The following is a 15,211-nucleotide window of genomic DNA, read 5'->3' as shown; positions in this document are numbered from 1 at the left end:
TCAGAGCTTGTGTTGATGATCTAAATCATTCAATCACAGCAATTTAAATCATTTGCCTATTTTTTTCGTTTGAGTGGTTATCATGGCAGAACATGACAGCCAAACTCAACTCATTACAGAATTAACTAGCCAATTGGCTAGAATTCTCCAAACCAACAATGAAAATCAATCACAAAGGCATCCTGATTCTTTAAAAATCAGTGTTACCCTTAACAACTCAAATTATTCATTATGGTCTCGTATGATCAAGGTTGCCATCGGAGGTAAATCCGAGACCCTCCTCAATCATTTAACCGAAGATCCACCAGAAACCAACAACCAGAAGTGGAACCAGGAAGACTTGGTGGTATTTTCATGGATTATTCAAAACATAGAGCCACAAATTGCAAGCAATCTGACCCAGTTTCCAACAGCAAAAACCTTATGGAATGCCCTCATCACAACCTACAGTTCTGGTAAAGACAAACTCCAAACCTTTGATTTACATGTTAAAGCCAACAATATCAGGCAAGAAGGTAAATCAACTGAAGAACTGTGGTTGAAATTACAAGGAATCTGGGGTGAAATCGAAATAAGGGATCCAAATCCCATGGAACATCCGAATGATATTGTCAAATATAATAACATCAGGTCAGAACAAAAGCTTTTCCAATTCTTAAATGCTTTAGATTATAAACATGACAATATCAAACGTGAGCTACTAAGAATCGATCCCTTACCCACTGTCGAAGGGGCTTATGCTGCCATTCGAAAAGAAAATGCACACCAATATATATTTAACAATAAAACAGATGTCCTTACCCAATCCGGCATCGCCACTGGCTTGGTAGCACCGGCATCAAAATCCAAGGATTTCGACAGCCATGGTTTGCTATCAAGAAATCAGCGTCGGTCAGACTACACGTCATCATCCCGAGATAAAGACAACCTTGAATGTACAAAGTGTGGTATGAAACGACATACCAGAGAACAATGCTTCAAGGTTATTGGATATCCCGATTGGTGGGCTGATAGACACAGAAAGGGAAAAGCCTCGATGGTAACGACGGCTACAACCAAGGGAAAACAGGAGGATAACGAAACCGGCACCACCACTCAAGGTGGTTTCGGTTTATTCACAGCCGAGCCACCATCATCATCATCATCATCCGGTGAAGGTAACAGGGGATTGGGATTAGGGATTAAATCCCTAAAAATCATACCCAACAAATTGAATAAAGTGGGTGGGGATAAATATGTCGATGAGTATGATGGGTTAGGAGTGTCGGTCACGAACTCAACACCCACCACCGAATTTAATTCCCCAAATTTATTTATTGACACAAATAGTCCCTGTAATAATATAGTTGGTAATAAACAAATAAAACCTTTTTTCAATAAAACTAAAGATTTTAAAATTAAAAATAACGTTTCGTCAATTAACATTGTTTCAAATAAAACAAAAAGTAATGAGTGGATTATCGATTGTGGTGCCACCGATACTATGACTTTTAATAAAAATGATATTATTATAAATACGAAACCAAACAAAACCAAAATTAAAACCGCTAATGGCGGTATTATACAAGTCAAGGGCGGGGGAACAGTTGAAATCTCACCAAATTTAAATTTAAAAAACTGCCTTTATGTTCCCGATCTCTCCCATAAATTACTGTCTGTTAGTCACGTGACAAAAGAACTTAATTGTACCGTCTTATTACACCCTACATTCTGTATCTTACAGGACATCAGAACGGGGGAGATAATTGGGCGTGGTACTGAACGGGATGGTCTGTATTATGTGGATGAGGTCACTAAAGATGGTAGGATCATGCTAGCTCACGGGACTCCCGATAGACAAGCATGGTTGTGGCATAGACGTCTTGGTCATCCGTCTGCTGGATATTTGCACATTTTATTTCCTAATTTATTTTCTTCAAATAATAGTATTGAGTGTGAAACTTGTATTTTGGCCAAAAGCCATCAAAACTCGTTTAAAACTAGTAATACAAAGACTGAACGTCCCTTTGCTTTAGTTCACTCCGATGTATGGGGACCCGCAAGGGTTAATGGAGGGCACAATTTTCGATATTTTCTTTTATTTATTGATGACTGTACTCGTATGACTTGGACATATTTTTTAACTAACAAATCCGAGGTGTTTGATAAATTTACTACTTTTTCCAACATGGTTCAAACACAATTCCAAAGTAAAATACAGGTTTTAAGATCCGATAATGGTGGTGAATTTGTCAACAGTCAAATGAAACTTTTTTGTGAAGAAAGGGGTATTATTCATCAAACTACGTGTCCACACACACCTCAACAAAACGGGGTAGCTGAAAGGAAAAATCGTATTTTATTAGAAATAACCCGTGCTTTAATGATTGAATCTAATGTTCCAAGGTCTTTTTGGCCTGAAGCTCTTGCCACCGCAACCTATCTTGTAAATAGACTACCAACTAGAGCTTTAGAACTTAAGAACCCTCTTGAAACCTTAACTAAATTTTATAAACCCCCATCTAATCTCACCCTAAGACCTCGAATATTTGGGTGCACGGTTTTTGTTCACATTCCTAAAATAGAACGAACCAAATTAGATGCGTGTGCTGAAAAATGTGTATTTGTGGGATACGGGGTAAATCAAAAGGGGTATAGATGCTATAGTCCAAAAAGGAAACACATGTACACTACAATGAACTGTGATTTTTTGGAGACTGAATACTTCTATACCCAACACACAAGTCAGGGGGAGACAGACTCTGGTGACGCAGTGAGTTGGCTAGATATTCCATCATCTGAAGAAGTGACTCATCATACCACTCCACAAAGTCCTCCTCCAGTCAGTACTACGGTTAATAATCTTCCCAACCATACAGAGGTAAATACCGAATCTCCTGATATAACTAATCATGAGGATTTAGAAGAGATTTTACAGGAAAATAGCGATCAAGTATATCCTGAAAACGAAACACCACAACAAAATGAAACACAACAGCAAGAACGGGAACAATATGTTCTTCCTCCAAGAATCAACCGAGGGATTCCTCCCAGAAGATACTCTCCTGAGAGAACAGTCTCAAAATCAAGATATCCAATGGCAAATATTGCTAGAGGAAATTTATCAAAAGAAGCAACAAAGTTCACTTCCGCATTATACTCTGAAGAAATCCCAGCAACGGTTGAACAAGCTCTAAAATCAACATACTGGAGGAAAGCAATGGAAGATGAAATGGAGGCTCTCAAGGTAAATAATACTTGGGTAAAATGTGTCCTTCCAGAATCAAAGAAACCGGTAGGATGTCGATGGGTATTCACAATCAAACACAAAGTCGATGGATCCATCGAAAGATATAAAGCGCGGCTTGTTGCCAAAGGGTACACTCAAACCTATGGCGTTGATTACTCAGAAACTTTCTCACCAGTTGCAAAAATTGACACTATTAGAATCCTTTTCTCCGTTGCCGCAAACAAAGACTGGCCACTCCACCAATTTGATGTTAAAAATGCCTTCCTACATGGAGAACTCAAAGAAGAAGTCTATATGGAAGGTCCTCCCGGTTTCACATCAGAATTCAAAGAAAGGGAAGTTTGTCATCTTAAAAAATCTCTTTATGGTTTAAAACAATCCCCTCGGGCTTGGTTTGGGCGTTTTACTATTGCTATGAAAAATTATGGTTTTAAACAAAGTAATTCCGACCATACTTTATTTTTAAAAAAAAGAGGGAACCTTATCACATGTCTCATTATTTATGTTGACGACATGATTATCACAGGAAATGATCAAGAGGAAATTACAAACTTAAAAATTAACCTTTTTAAAGAATTTGAAATGAAAGATCTAGGAGGTCTTAAATACTTTCTAGGAATCGAAGTTTTACGTTCAAAAAGAGGGATTTTTATATGTCAAAAGAAATATATACTTGACCTTCTTGCTGAAACAGGAATGGTCAACTGCAAACCCGCAGATACTCCTATGATTCCAAACCTAAGGTTATATATAGAAGATGATGCCAAAGCAGCGGATCGAAGTCAATATCAAAGGATCGTGGGAAAACTTATCTATCTAGCTCACACTCGTCCAGATATATCACATGTTGTTGGAGTTGTTAGTCAATTCATGCATCAACCCCAACAACACCACATGGATGCAGTATGGAGGATTATCAAGTATCTAAAAGGCACTGCAGAAGATGGAGTCCTGTTCAAGAAAAATAATCATCTAGAAACACAAATATTCACCGATTCGGGTTACGGAGGAGAAAAGGGAGATAGAAAATCAACATCCGGATACTTTGCCTTTGTTGGAGGAAATTTGGTTACTTGGAGAAGCAAGAAACAAAAGGTTGTCGCCCTATCTAGTGCTGAAGCTGAATTTCGGGGGATTTCACGAGGTGTAACCGAGGCCTTATGGATCAAGAAACTTTTGACAGAAATTGGTTTTCCTCCTAATACTTCGATCAAAATCATGTGTGACAACGAAGTAGCAATTGCGATTTCAGAAAATCCAGTTCAACACGATCGAACCAAACATATAGAAATTGACAGACACTTCATTAAGGAAAAATTAGAAGCCGAGATCATATCTTTACCTCACGTCCGATCAGAAGACCAACTAGCAGATATCTTAACCAAGTCAGTCAACGGAAGATTTTTTAGAGAAATACTCTCCAAGTTGAACATCGGAAACCCCACTATTCAACTTGCGGGGGAGTGTTAGAAATTAAAATTACTTTTAGGGATCAGAGTTTACAACTCATCATGTCCCATTAACATCCAAAAGCAGCTTTTTTTTACTTTCCAAAAAGTAGAATACTTCTTCCGTGATTTAGGCATATAGCCGTTTAGCTTCTTTTGTATAAGAAGTCTTCCATCCAAATGTAACAAGAACAGAGAAATGAAAAACTGAATATTCAAGCAAATACAATTACAATTATATTCCTACTTTGAACAAGAAGAGTGTTGGTGCGATATTGGTGGTAGAAGCGGGTTGTGGATTTCATTCTGAAAGAAAAACTCATGATGCACCAAAGTTTGTTCATGAAGCCCTGTTTCAAAAGTTGATGTTCCTAAGCATATGGTTAATAAAGACTTGGTTACCTCATGTTATGTTAAGCCTTCTAAGACTTCAGGTGTTGGTTCATCCGATTTGTTTGTGAGCAAAGATGTTTTGGGGTCCCTGATGAGGTTTGTGGGGTTGAGGATGATCGGAACATCGGCTTTTTTGATGGTCTTGAGAAGGAAGGTGCGCTCCCTCCTTCTGTTATGAGTATCTGGATTGGTAGCTCTTCGACAAGGGTATTATCTTATGCCATCGAAAATCGAGCGAAAAAGAAACTTATTCGTTTGAAGGTTGACGAAGTGGTTGTTAAGCAATCATAAAAACTCAGAAAGGTAAAACGATTATCGGATAGGTTGTGATCGATTTGTTTGTTTCTTAGTGTTGATTGTCGTGGTTTAGTTAGCTTTGGCCTTGGTTGTATGGGTTCTTGTATTATTTTAGTTTCGTTTTAGTATTTAGGATGATGTTGGCTTGGCCTTAATTAGCGTTTGCTGAGCCTCAGAGTGCTCTCGGTTTATTTATATAATCTTAGTTCTTCTTTTCATCTATTAATGAAAATATTTTGATATAATAATCTTTTTTTTTTAATAAAATAAATAAATATACAATGATGATTTAAGTGATAACGTGATTAAAACAAGTAATCCATACCTCGTAAATTTCAATGCTTTAATTTCGCATTTACGTGTTTCGGTTATTTGCCTCTCTCTCATCATCATCCTCATCCTCATCTCACAATTCTGTATAATCTTACGCCGGAGATCCAATTTCACGGTCATTTTCCGACCGTCGGAACTAATCTCCTTCACCGTTGGCTCAAAATCATAATCATGAATCCTGAATAGTAAATCCTTCTTCTCTATTTAATCGCCTCTATTGCAAATTGATCATTGTTTGGATCTGTTACTATTTTTTTTTTTTTTTTTTTTTTTTTGTTACCAAATGATATTGATTTGTTTTAATGAATATGAATGATCCAAGCAAATTTATGTGTCTATATATGCATTTAAATTTTGTTATTTTCTATAACAAATAAATGTGTTATAATTAGCACTTTATGTGTAGTTTTGTGTGGGGAAGGAAGTACAATACTACAATTTGTGGTACAGTATGAAGCTTTGGATTGTGATGCTTATTAGTAACTGTATAAATAATAATAATAATAATAATAATAATAATAATAATAATAATAATAATAATAATAATAATAATAATAATAATAATAATAATAATAATAATAATAATAATAATAATAATAATAATAATAATAATAATAATAATAATAATAGCAACATTTATAGGGTAAATATTGATTTGATTTGTAAAAATATGATCATTTATGTCATTTTTGATTCACAACAACAACAATATCCAATCTCACGTATGTGATTGTGTGACATAAAGTGCAACTAAATCCTTCCAATAACAAAAATTTGACCGTAAGAGAATTGTCATTTTGAAAGCTGCACAAAAAGTGCAGCTGAATTTGGCCTGTTTCAAATGGCAAAAGTAATCACTAACAAAGGCTTAGCTGGTTCCTGCGTGCGGTCTGCAGTTAACTCTATGGTTATTATAATATCTGACGAGGAATACTTGCATATTTCGTGCAGCGATTACTTGTTCAAGCTTTTGTTAATTGGAGATTCTGGAGTCGGCAAATCTTGTCTTTTGCTTAGATTTGCTGTAAGAAATTATTACGCTATGTCAATTTTGAATTTTCTACTTGCCTGAATACTTGCCTTCTATGATGCTGCTTGATTTTTAATGTTCATCCTTTGAATTATTGATCAATTCGATTGCAGGATGACTCTTATCTTGACAGTTATATCAGCACAATCGGTGTGGACTTTGTAAGAATCTACACATTTAGCGTTTAGATATAATGATATTGTTATGTTTGCGTATGCTTAGTTTTAGTTCTTTGTTGTCTGTGCAGAAAATTCGCACCGTGGATCAGGATGGAAAGACCATTAAGCTTCAAATTGTGAGGGGCTTTTGTAATATGTAATTTTGGCTTTTTAATTGAAATTGAAATCATCTTATATATTTCCACCTTTTATTGTTTGGAACATGCAGTGGGACACTGCTGGACAAGAAAGGTTCAGGACAATTACGAGTAGCTACTATCGTGGGGCCCATGGCATTATAGTATGCATCTTATAGCCTCGAGCTCCTGTGTTTTCAGTTTTAGTTCCCCCTCTTGATGCAATTAAATCTGAATTTTTGCAGATAGTATATGATGTTACTGACCTAGAAAGTTTCAATAACGTTAAGCAATGGTTGAATGAAATTGATCGCTATGCAAGTGAAAACGTAAACAAACTTCTAGTTGGTAACAAATGTGACCTCACCGAGAACAGGGCTGTGTCATTTGATACCGCAAAGGTACAAATTTATGATTTATACCGTTTTATTGGGGGTCTCGTTTGTTGAATATTCTGACCTTATGTTTTCACTAGAGATGGCAGTTTAAGCTTGTTTACTTATGAACGGGTTGATTCACCTTTTGGTTATCCTTATAGGACAAATGGATCAAACAAAGAAGTTTAGTTTAAAAATTAAGTCATAAACTGGGTCCAACATGTTGATAATTTTTCGGAGTGCACTCTTAGAGCATCCCAAATTTTTCAATTTAAAAAACTTCAGATTGTTAATGAATAATTTTTGTAATCAGATTTTACTCAGTTCAATTTTTTTAAGTGATGGAAATTTAAAATATTTGTGGTTCGACCTGATCCATTTTGACAGGCACTAAAAACTTGTTTTGACATGTTACCCAATCTGCACACCCTACCCATTATACCACATATAGTTTTCACAGACGCTAAGAGCACATGTAGAATTAGACAAATTCTCCCTCTAATATGTGTGTGTGTGATTTTTTGGTCTATGCTTGAATAAGTGTTTGAGAATTTTCAATAGGAATATAATCATGACGTTTCTTTCGGGTGATTAGGAATTTGCTGATGAAATTGGCATTCCATTCATGGAAACAAGTGCCAAAGACGCTACCAACGTGGAGCAAGCGTTCATGGCTATGTGTGCTGATATTAAGAACAGGTCCCCTCCACATTACATAATAATTCTGATTTGTCACCATTATGTGCTGATATTTATTTCATCTCTAACTCTAAAGTACAGTTTGGTCCATTTACTTATCAATGTGTCAATTTGGGTTGTGTTTGATGTCAAACGGTTTAACAATATTGACTAAGAATTATAAGTGAAAAGAGGAATGTGCGACAGGTTGAGAGTTATGTAACCTAGTAAATAGTTCTATTTAATCATCTATTCATTATTTTAATTAATTTTATTGTCATTGCAGGATGGCAAGTCAACCTTCATCGAACAAGAGGCCACCTACTGTCCAGATCAAAGGGCAACCAATCAGCCAAAAAGGTGGCTGCTGTTCAACCTAGGCTATTCCTTTCCGTTCTCTAATTCACTGTCCTGCTACACCATCACCATGTTTTTTGATAACTCGGTCCTTTTTAACTTTAACCCTTTTCATATTATCATAAGCTTTTATTTTTATCATTATAATTACATGGGTTATAAATTGTAAGGATTGTTTGCTGCTAGTGTTTTTTTGCCTGCAGTTACAATCTGTTGCAACAAATAAATACCAGTTGTGTAATCCTTTTTGGTCATGTTTTGTCGTTCTTTTGGCATAATATTGAGAGCATAGATAGACAAGTAATTTGTGTATATATGTCTGCCATGGTTCAATACATTATCCAAAAGGTTATCACTTCCTATCACAAAAAGCTCAAATATTCCAAAACTGACAGCCATTCGCAAGATCACCCTCATTGAATGGAGTAATTTGCAACCACTCTTCCTATGGGAGTTTTAAAACTTGCAGTCACATGATAGATACCACCAAACTTGTTTTAGAAGGCATTGCAAATTACACAATGGAAAAAAAAACCTTGTTGCTTTTCAAAAAAAAAAAAAAAAAAAAAAAAAACCTCGTTGCTTTTCAAATAAAAAAAAAAGCCTCGTTGCTTTTCAAAAACAAAAAAAGCCTCGTTCTCTAGTTCCTATGGTTTAAATAGTGGTTGGCGGTAACTTGAAGAAGATGATCACAGATATGTTAATGCCTCAGAGGAATACTGCTATATACACGCAATGTGTGTTACCTCATGATTTGCTGCTACGGTTGACATTTATTCACACGATAATATTTGTTCAGTAACGTAGGTTTGTGAAGGGCTATTAACGAATTGAGCATTTAATGAACTACTCGGCTCGTTTATTTCGAATTCGAGTTTAACCGAATTCGAACTCGAGTCGAGTTCGAACAAATAATATTGTTCGATTAGTTTCACGAGCCGAGTATAAAAAAGTTAATATTCAGCTCGACTCGCTCGAAAACTCGTTTAATATTCGAACGAGTTAATCGAGCATATATGGCTCGAATAGTTCGTATGCTCGTCTATGTTTAAACACAAGTTGAGCTAAACGAGCCGAGCTACACGAAACATACAGAATAATACAATATTGCAGGATGAATATGTATGTAAGACGGACAAGATTAATTACTTCTAATAAGAAATTAGAAAAGAGAAAATGCAACAAACTGTATCAAATTTTGGTTGATGAATACATGTTTTAGGCATCACGTTAAAAACATATAACGTAGTAACTTGTTAGACGACAATCATAGTAATTTAATTATTTGATTTACTAACACGAATATATACACCACGAAATATCCTAATCAGTCAGGACTCGAACCCTCAACCTAAAGGTTGCTATTATTGAAAGTTGTGAGCTTTTGTTCGATTTTTTGTTAGTTTAAGCTCGGTAGTTTCTCAATTGTAAGTTTTTGATTCTTCATTTCTTTGACAAAGGTCTCATTTTTTTTTTTTTTGACAAAGGTCTCATTTGGTAATATAAAATTCAAAATTAATAGAATAAAATACAGTATGTAGTTACTCCCGTAGTTATTACTTATTAGGGGGTTATCACCAAAATGCCCAAATATTTTTTACCCCTTGCACCAGAGCCCAAAAAAAAAAAAAATTGACAAAATACCCTCGCAAGGCGCAAGGCACCTTGCGACCTTGCGACCTTGCGTGTTTGCGTCTTTTCTAAAAAAACTACGGTTAAATGACATTTTTCAACCTGTCACTCCACACTTTCATCCGATTCGCAAACACGCAAATAAAGTCACACAAGCGATTCGCAACAACGCAAGCACAAACGCAAACCCTCTTCAATTACTACTACCAGATTCTCCTCCTTCATCATCTCCACCACCACCTAACCCCTCTTGCTACCACCGTGACTTCTTATACTAGCCTACAAGGGTTTTCACGAAGTATTAGGGTTTTCACGCAAAAGAAATCGGGTTTTCACGAAGTAATCAAGCAAATAATCAAGGAATCAAATTTGCAATGATGGCAAGCACCCAGGTTAGTGATTACTTTGTTGTTTATGTGTGTGTTATCTGTTTATTTTATCTTCGATGCGAATTGTATAAATGTGCACACCAACTGCTCGATGAAATGTTTGTTCGAGGTGTATTTGTGTTTAACGAAGTACAACCGTTGTTTTATGACATGCAACTGTATATTGGGTTATATGTTCGAGTGAAACATACATTAACTGCTCGTAGAATTAGGGAAATTGACCAGACGCAAGACCTAGTTTGCGTGCTTGCGTACGCAAAGCTACTGGACGCAAGGTTGTCTTTGCGTCCTTGCGTATCCCAGAAGCTTGTCTTTGCGTCCTTGCGATGGTCAATTAAACGGACGCAAGTTTTATCTTGCGTTCTTGCGTCCTGTTACTTTCTGCTGATTTTATTGTTATTTATGCAGGGATTTGTGGAAGGAAAGTTAACGATGAAGAATAGGTTGAGCGTTATAGGGGATGTGAAGAAGGTCATGACTGAGAATCAAATTAAAAAGTTTAAAGAAACGTGTTTCGGTCCATGGTTAGATCTAGAATACTTTGGTAATGATCCCGGGCTTGTACATTGCATGCTCCAACGGAAGAGTGTGCGGCCGGATAGACTAGATAATGTTAAGTACCCCGATGAGCATGAGGATATATGGTTTCATTTCCAGAACAATTTTTCGATTAGATTTGGTCGCCGTGAATTTTGTCTTGTTACGGGTTTTTTGTTTAGTAGCCGGACGGACATGGCACATTACATCCCGAAGAATTATGACGTCCAGAATGCACCTATTAGACGACGTTTATTTAAGGGTTTTAAAGATTCTCAAAATGTTTTGATTAGTGATGTTGAAAAGATGCTTTTAAAATCTGATCACAGCCGTATTAGTGACGATGATGTGGTGCGATTAGCAATTATCTTGATTGTAGAGAGAGGTTTTATGGGTAAACAAGGGATCCATGTTGTGAATAAAAAGTTTTTATGGCTAGTCGAAGAGTTATCGCGTGTTAATCAGTACCCATGGGGGTCTCGTATTTGGGAGCCAACTTACGAAGCGGTTAGTGAAGGTTTTGTTATTCGTGAAAGCCAATTAGAGAGTGGAAAGGCGTACACTTTGGCGGGATTTATGTGGGCTTTCAAGGTAAATGGTTGAACATTTGTTATTTAATGTTAATATTTAAGATGTAACATAAATTAAATTAATTGTTTTTTTATTTGTAGATTTGGATTCTCGAGTCTTACCGTCGTACCATTAAATCGTTTGCAAAAAAGACTGACAAGAATGGAGTACCGAGGGCTCTTTTTTGGAAGCGTTCATCTGCCGAGTCATTTGGAATGTCTGAATACCTTAAACTCCTACATATTCAGGTTAGTTACATTTTTAAAATGTTAGCCTATCCTAAATTGTTGCATAGTTTATCTGTTATCTGTTAACAGACAGGTTCTGTTATGGGCGCAAGGTATCCCTTGTGTCCTTGCGTGTGTTTTTATGTATACGCAAGGTATACCTTGCGTCCTTGCGTGTTTTTTTGTTCTTCAACGCAAGAGTTGTTTGCGTCCTTGCGTACGCGGTAAACTTTTATCTGTTTACATACAAGTTCTGGTATGGGCGCAAGATATCACATGCGTCTTTGCGTGGGTTTTTAGGTAGACGCAAGGTCTACCTTGCGTCCTTGCGTGTGGTTTTGTTCTTCAACGCAAGAGTTGTTTGCGTCCTTGCGTACACGTAAACTGTTATCTGTTTACAGACTGGTTCTGGTATGGGCGCAAGGTATCACTTGCGTCCATGCGTGTGTTTTAAGGTACACGCAAGGTGGACCAGTGTGATACAAAATACGTATTTATATATGTTTGAGTTGTGAACCAGTGTGATACAAATTGAGTAACATCCTCCACGCCGAAAAGTCGTGCTGCTGCAATAACATGACCGCAAGGTATCCCCGATAACTGCCACTGCCCACATGAACATACTTTATCGTCGAGATTAACCATTCCATTTTTTCTGCCATCTCGCACTTCTATTAGATTGTTTGTCGATGGAATTGCTTGCCATCTTCTAGATTTTCTCGTCCTCTTGCCTAGTTTACGTTCAGCATATGGGGTAACCGTTGAAGTAAGACTAACCGACTGGTTGCGATGTTTGAAATACCAATCTTGTACTGAAGCGCGAAAAAACTCAAACAACATGCAAACAGGTAGTTTTCGAGCATGTTTGGATAGTGCGTTAACAGACTCTACACTGTTGCTAGTAAGGTATGAATACCTAACATGTTCAGCTCTACTTCTGTACCATTTGTGGAAACCAACTTGTTCTAAATAATTGTAAGACGCTCTCAATCTTCTTCGAAATACACTAAGATGATCCTCAAAATCCGACCCACGGTAAGCTTTCACCATTTTCCAATAATGCCATTCAAAATATTTGAATTTGTTAGATTTAGTCTTGATGCTTCCAAACAAATGACGTGCGCAAAAACAGTGAAAGGCTTCAGGAAACACAGTTGAAACACCATGTGCTATTGAAGCAGCACGATCAGAAATAAAAGTAAGCTCTTAAATACGATCACTCATACCACAACTCATTAAATGATCTCTTAGGTTGCCTAAGAACCATGACCAAACCTCGTTTGTCTCGCCGCCACCAATTCCGTAGGCCAATGGCAGAATTCCATTATTGCCATCCATCGCAACGGCAACTAAATTTGTCCCCGAGTACCCTGCCTTCAAATGCGCACCATCGACGATGATTACCGGGCGACAATGTTGAACAAATGATCGAACCTACATAGATTTTAGCAGGTCAAAAGTGTTCAATTATAATAAGGTCAATTATAAGTTAAAAATGAGAGAGATTATCGATACTTACAACTACGCCAAGGGAATAGTAACACATCAAAAATCTATCTTCTTTGTCGGTGACCAAATTACTTACGCTTCCCGGGTTGTGGATCCTAATGTTATATAGGTAAAGGGGAAGCATTCGGAACGAGTCCTCAGCACTGCCACGAAGCATCTGTAATGTATGACATTTGGCCCTCCATGCTTGGTTGTAAGATATACTGACACCGAACCGTTGTCCTATATCCGCACGTATATCATTTGCTTTGTATTCCCGGTTTGTAGACTTGAAAGAATCCACAAGCATACTACCCAACACCTTTTTGGTAGCATGTTTATTGTTTCCCATAATTAGTGTGCGTGAGCATGTGTGTACGTCATGCAATTTCTTTACCATAAAGTTTTCAGTGTTCCGTATTTTGTAAGCACTATTTTTCCATTCACAATTTGGCAACACACAATTAGCGGTGTATCGAGATTTGTCCGTCTTTACAGGCTTAATTTGAAAGTTTTCTTCAAGACATTTTGTAAATAGAGTGTTTATGAACTCGGCCTTGTTCAAAAAAGTTTGACGAACTTTAATTAAATCTGATACCCTATACATGGTTGGTGTTTGTGTCGTAAATTCAGGCTCTTGCTCTTGTTGACTCAATAGAGGTGGCATATTCCAGAATAAATCTTGCTTTTCTTCTTCATATTGATCTTCTTCGTCTTCGTCTTCGTCTTTTTCTCCATCTGAATCACTAGATGCGACAACAGATATCTCAAACGGGTGGTCTCCTTCTTTAATTTTACATACGTTTTCAACACCATAGTTAAACATATCAAACTCTTCAGTGTTTGGAGGTGGCATTTCAGGCACTCCCGCTTCTAAATTATGAAGGTTTGGTTCAGTGACTTGTGTTGAGTGTGTTTCTGGGTTTGGTTGTGGTTGGAGTGTTTCTGGGTTTCGTTGTGGTTGGTGTTTTTCGTAGTTTCGTTGTGGTACGTGTGTTTCTGGGTTTCGTTGTGGTAGATTCATTCGTACTTTCTCAACAACATAAATATCAATCGGAGTATTTACAATTGCATATTGTAAGAACTCTTGAAAGTCTTCATAATCATCCGTAATATCAAAAACATGGTTATTATAAATGTATCTCATTGAAACAGGTGAATTGGGTGGCATTTGTATTTTTTTAAGAACATTTTTTAATAATATTCTCTGATTCATTAGTTTTACAGGTGCAACAGGTAGTTTTAGCCGAATTCTAAAACAATCTTCGGGTAAATACTTGGGAATGTTGTTAATATACTCAAAAGAACCCCACAACATATATGAACAACAAATTTATCTTCATTAACACAATTCATAAATATTTAGGTAGTGAAAAAAATGCTTGAAAATGTACCTTGTGTAGCCAATAATCACTGAAATTCTTTTGGAATGAGTTGTTAGAAAATGATAAATTTCAAGTTCCCGGGACATTCTTTATATAGGATCGAAATTCTATCCATGAAAATCTAGAAAATCTAATGAAATCTTATCCTGAAAATCCTTTCCTGATAAGATAAAGGCGCAAGGACGCAAGGACGCAAGGAGGATTGCGTACTTGCGCCAGTGTGTACGCAAGGTACCTTGCGCGGGCGTTTAAACATGTCATTTAACCGTGATAAAAATTAAAAGAATACGCAAGGACGCAAGAAGGCAAGGTCGCAAGGTACCTTGCGCCTTGCGAGGGCATTTTGTCAATTTTTTTTTTTTTTTGGGCTCTGGTGCAAGGGGTAAAAAATATTTGGGCATTTTGGTGATAACCCCTACTTATTAGTGTACTTTTTACTTAACTAGCCATCCGTGATCTCAAATTCGGCCCATTTAGCAGTTTATAGATGTCTGTACTTAACTAAATACTCTAATGGGCTCAAGTAAGCCCATTTCGGATAGCCCA

The 15,211-nt window shown here is 36.8% G+C and overlaps 2 protein-coding genes across 2 annotated transcripts; one reads left to right on the top strand and one right to left on the bottom strand.

The window, feature by feature from the left end:
- Positions 1-5,714: 5,714 nt before the first annotated feature.
- LOC139893449 (ras-related protein RABD2a-like) lies at positions 5,715-8,595 on the top strand. The gene is made up of 8 exons (XM_071876612.1): positions 5,715-5,885; positions 6,652-6,724; positions 6,844-6,891; positions 6,978-7,025; positions 7,118-7,189; positions 7,271-7,426; positions 7,998-8,101; positions 8,367-8,595. The coding sequence occupies exons 1-8, from the start codon at positions 5,872-5,874 to the stop codon at positions 8,458-8,460; spliced, it is 609 nt and encodes a 202-aa protein (XP_071732713.1). The 5' UTR covers positions 5,715-5,871; the 3' UTR covers positions 8,461-8,595.
- Positions 8,596-12,242: 3,647 nt separating this feature from the next.
- LOC139889984 (uncharacterized) lies at positions 12,243-14,136 on the bottom strand. Its single transcript, XM_071872894.1, has 4 exons — positions 14,083-14,136; positions 13,068-13,226; positions 12,714-12,995; positions 12,243-12,572 (listed from the first exon to the last, which is right to left on the bottom strand). Exons 1-4 carry the CDS (start codon positions 14,134-14,136, stop codon positions 12,243-12,245), a joined length of 825 nt encoding a protein of 274 aa, XP_071728995.1.
- Between the last annotated feature and the right edge of the window lie 1,075 nt (positions 14,137-15,211).

Source organism: Rutidosis leptorrhynchoides, chromosome 2, assembly GCF_046630445.1.
Source record: "Rutidosis leptorrhynchoides isolate AG116_Rl617_1_P2 chromosome 2, CSIRO_AGI_Rlap_v1, whole genome shotgun sequence".
NCBI lineage: Eukaryota > Viridiplantae > Streptophyta > Magnoliopsida > Asterales > Asteraceae > Rutidosis > Rutidosis leptorrhynchoides.
The sequence above is the reverse complement of the archived record's forward strand: the minus strand, read 5'-3'. Positions and strand labels throughout refer to the sequence as shown.

Bases quoted from the DNA above. Each gene is read 5' to 3' on its own strand.
- LOC139893449 (XM_071876612.1), top strand. The intron at 7,026-7,117 runs GTGAGGGGCTTT...TGGAACATGCAG, and splicing joins AGACCATTAAGCTTCAAATT to TGGGACACTGCTGGACAAGA. The intron at 7,427-7,997 runs GTACAAATTTAT...TCGGGTGATTAG, and splicing joins TGTCATTTGATACCGCAAAG to GAATTTGCTGATGAAATTGG.
- LOC139889984 (XM_071872894.1), bottom strand. From the start codon at position 14,136: ATGCCACCTCCAAACACTGAAGAGTTTGATATGTTTAACTATGGTGTT. The intron at 12,996-13,067 runs GTTTGGTCATGG...CGTATTTAAGAG, and splicing joins GTGGCGGCGAGACAAACGAG to CTTACTTTTATTTCTGATCG. The intron at 12,573-12,713 runs GTTAGGTATTCA...CATCGCAACCAG, and splicing joins ACAGAAGTAGAGCTGAACAT to TCGGTTAGTCTTACTTCAAC.